Raw genomic sequence first — 3,740 nt, forward strand, 5'->3', positions numbered from 1 at the left:
GTCCACTTGTCCTTCACTCATCATGCATAGTTTTTACTCTAGAGTAAGAGTTTAACTCTCTCCAGTAATGGAGAGACTATTACTAGAATATGTGGTTATGCTTTTTTTAAACTTTATTTATTTAATTTTTATTCAAAAATAATATGAAATCATGATCGTCAGAAATATTTTTTACCACGTGTCATAATCCTATGTAATACCGGAGATGATCCCTTCCCTAGAGTAATTGCCTTAGTCGAATAAATTCTTTACAATGTGTTTTGGCTTGATTTTTGTGGACGTTATGTCAAACACAAACATTAGTTTTCATCTCACCCAACTTTTAACTTGAATTGTTTCAAGTAAGGCAAAGTGTTTCCTCTGAAACTATCAATAACCACAGCTCATCTGCTCATGCAGCATAAGAGGTGAAAAAGGAAAGATTTGCCTTGGCTTTCTAGCCTTACAAAATGGCTAAGATTCCATATTTATATAAACTTTAACCCAATGTTGACTCCCGATGATTTATTACTCTGCACAACTTCACATAATGGGAAATGCAAGATTAATAAATGGAATAAAGACCGTTGCAAGAATCAACTATAGTAATGGCAACATAAAAATCGTGTTATGGACTTTTAACATTAGGGTTTCATAACTAGTCCACTTCATATTCGCGTCAAAATACATTCTAAAATTTCATGCTAATTTCCATTGGATGCTAATTTCCATTAAATAAATGTCTTATTGAATTTGAGACTTATTCTAGAATAATTTTCCAATACCGAAGAGACAATTGTTTCAAAAATAAAAGAAAATATAATTTGCTATGACACAATTATTCTTATAATTATATTAAAAAAATATTTTTGTCATTGAAAACAAAATTTATTTCGGTAGAAAATAGAAAACAAGTTACATATGATTGCTCATAAATAGAAAAAGTATACACATTTAAAGGCATTCATAATTAATAATTAAATTTCATCATAACTAATTAATAATCAAAATTCATGACAAGTAATTATTTCTCAAATTTCATCACCACTATGTTGAGAATAATTTAATTCATTTAGCTAATTTCGTTAATCGATTAATAGATTGTATAATCGATTAAACAGTCTGTTATTTTTTATATAAAACATTGTAGCTTAAATAAAGTGTGTGTGAAGTATTATTAAATTCAATCTCTTCTTAAATCTCACTCGATAATCGATTACTCATATTTTAATCGATTAAGCTCTTTCTTTCTTCCTTGTATTCCAACAGTGGTATTAGGAGCAACAAGATCTGGAACTTGTGGAGCTCACAACAAGATCGCAACTTCAAATGGCTTTGCAATCTCATCTTTGATGGAAAGAACTATGAACACTAGAGTATCCAGATGAAAGCAATCTTTAGCATTCAAGATTGCCTTGAAGTTGTGCAAGATGAGGTTCAACCATTAGAAGATAATCATAATGATGCACAGAGACTTGAGTTCAAGGAGGCAAAGAAGAAGGATTGTAAAGCAATCTTCTTGATACATTAGTGTGTGAGTTCATCGAATTTTGAGAAAATATCAGCTACTTCATCTTTAAAGGAGGTTTGGGAGATTTTAGAGAAATTCTACTCTAGTGATGTGAAAGTGAAGAAAGTCAGATTGCAGATGATGAGGAGACAATATGAGTTGCTCCAGATGGAGGAGCAAGAAAATGTAGCAGACTATTTCACTAGAATTCGAAGCCTAACCAATTTGATGAAAATTTGTGGTTATTAAATTCCTAAACAAGGTATAGTTGAAAAGATTCTCAGAACCCTCTCTACTAAATTTGATCATGTGGTAGTTGCAATTGAGGAATCCAAAGACATTGATAGCCTCAAAATAGATGAGCTGCAAGGGTCATTAGAAGCCCATGAACAAAGTTTTTTAGAAAGAGTGTATGATAGACAATCACAATAGGCTCCAAGTGTCCAATTCAAGAAAAGAAATTTTGGACACAGTGACAAACAAAGAAAATAAAATGGAAGATGGCATACAGACAAGAAGAATGAGGCTGAGAATATGCAGGGATATGGCCAAGGATCAAACAAACCTAACTCAGTCAACCAGGGTTATGATTCTAAAACAGGAAATACCAGGAAATGCAACAACTATAACAATGGTATTAATGGTAAGAAGAAGAAAGACAAGAGCAAGGTCCAATGTTTCAATTGTAGAAATTGGGGCCACTATACATCAGAGTGCAAATTCAAAAGGAAGATAAAAGATGAAGATGCCAAATTAGCTAAGGGTAAAGACTCAAATGAAGAAGTTCTATTCATGGCACAAAAGGGCTCTGGTTCATATATGTGTAAATCAGGTGAAATATCAGGCCTAGAGTTGAATGACATAAATGGAGCTTTGATGGTTACAACAAAAGGATACCAACAATCCTTGTCAGATAGCTTGTATCTGGACATTAGTTGCTCCAATAACATGACTGGACACAAAGAATGGTTCATATCCTTGGATGATTCTGTGAAAACCAAGGTGGAATTTGCAGATGATAGCTTCATCATTGCAGAAGACATAGGGAGGATCATGATCAGAAGGAAGGATGGTATGGCTTCCTACATCTCCAATGTGCTATATGTGCCCAAAATGAAGAACAATCTCATTAGCCTTGGACAATTGTTAGAAAAAGGCTACTATATGAGATTGGAAGATAGAATGCTGAAAATTTATAATAAGAATAAGATTTTAATCTTAAAAGGCCCCACTTTCACAAAATAGGACCTTTAAGATTGGTATCCATGTAGGTTACAACAAGTGTCTAGAATCAATAGCAAAAGATACTTGGCTATGACATCAAAGATTTAGGCATTTAAACTTTGGGAGTCTTGAATTGTTGAGCAAGCAGAAGATGGTAATTGGATTGCCTGATGTGAGAACTCCTACAAAATTGTGTGAGGAATGCATCAAAAGCAACCAGACCAGAAATTCCTTCTACAATCAGATACGAAAAAAACCACCAAGCCTTTGGAGATTGTGTATACTGATGTATGTGGTCCTATTGAAGTCCAATCACTTGGAGGGAACAACTACTTTGTCACCTTTAAAGATGACTTCACTAGAAAACTATGGATTTTTCTGTTGAAGAGGAAGATTGAAGTCTTTGACAGATTTAGAAGTTTCAAAGTAGTTGTAGAGAAACAATCAGGCCAGAAGTTGATGTTACTAAGAAGTGATGGTGGAGAAGAGTATTCCTCTCATGAGTTTCAGAGCTACTATGATAAGGAGGGCAACACTCATGAAATAGTGGTACCATATACCTCTCAATACAATGGGACAACTGAAAGAGTTAATGGGACTATCCTAGACATGGCAAGAAGTATGTTGAAAACAAAAGAATTACCCAATAAATTTTGGGGTGAAACTATAGCCACTACAACATACATCTTAAATGGAAGTCCTACAAAGAGGTTAAAAGGCTTAACTCCTAAGGAAGCTTGGACTAGAAACAAACCAAGTGTGAAACATTTCAGAGTGTTTGGCTCAATTTGTTTCAAGAATGTTCCAGACAACAAGAGGAAGAAGTTGGATGATAAAGGGAAAATGCTAATATTTCTAGGATATCACTCAACTGGTGCATACAAGACCTTTGATCCAAAATCAAACTCAATCACTCAAAGCAGAGATCTCAAGTTTGATGAGACTCAATCATGGAATTGGAACTCAATTGGCACAACAACAAACAAGGTAGGCCATATTGACATTGACAACACTAATGACACAATAG

The 3,740-nt window shown here is 34.0% G+C and overlaps 1 protein-coding gene across 1 annotated transcript; it reads left to right on the forward strand.

Annotated features, from left to right (window-relative positions):
* The first annotated feature begins 1,363 nt into the window (after positions 1–1,363).
* Positions 1,364–2,734, forward strand: LOC109338358. Its single transcript, XM_019575567.1, has 3 exons — positions 1,364–1,484; positions 1,752–1,883; positions 2,001–2,734. The coding sequence occupies exons 1-3, from the start codon at positions 1,364–1,366 to the stop codon at positions 2,732–2,734; spliced, it is 987 nt and encodes a 328-aa protein (XP_019431112.1).
* The last annotated feature ends 1,006 nt before the right edge of the window (positions 2,735–3,740 follow it).

This window comes from Lupinus angustifolius, unplaced genomic scaffold (genome assembly GCF_001865875.1).
Source record: "Lupinus angustifolius cultivar Tanjil unplaced genomic scaffold, LupAngTanjil_v1.0 Scaffold_22_87, whole genome shotgun sequence".
In the NCBI taxonomy this organism is placed as follows: Eukaryota; Viridiplantae; Streptophyta; class Magnoliopsida; order Fabales; family Fabaceae; genus Lupinus; species Lupinus angustifolius.

Coding starts and splice junctions, on each gene's coding strand:
- LOC109338358 (XM_019575567.1), top strand. CDS start 1,364: ATGAAAGCAATCTTTAGCATTCAAGATTGCCTTGAAGTTGTGCAAGAT. Junction 1,485..1,751: donor GGAGGCAAAGAAGAAGGATT/GTAAAGCAATCT, acceptor TTCCTAAACAAG/GTATAGTTGAAAAGATTCTC. Junction 1,884..2,000: donor ATTAGAAGCCCATGAACAAA/GTTTTTTAGAAA, acceptor GATGGCATACAG/ACAAGAAGAATGAGGCTGAG.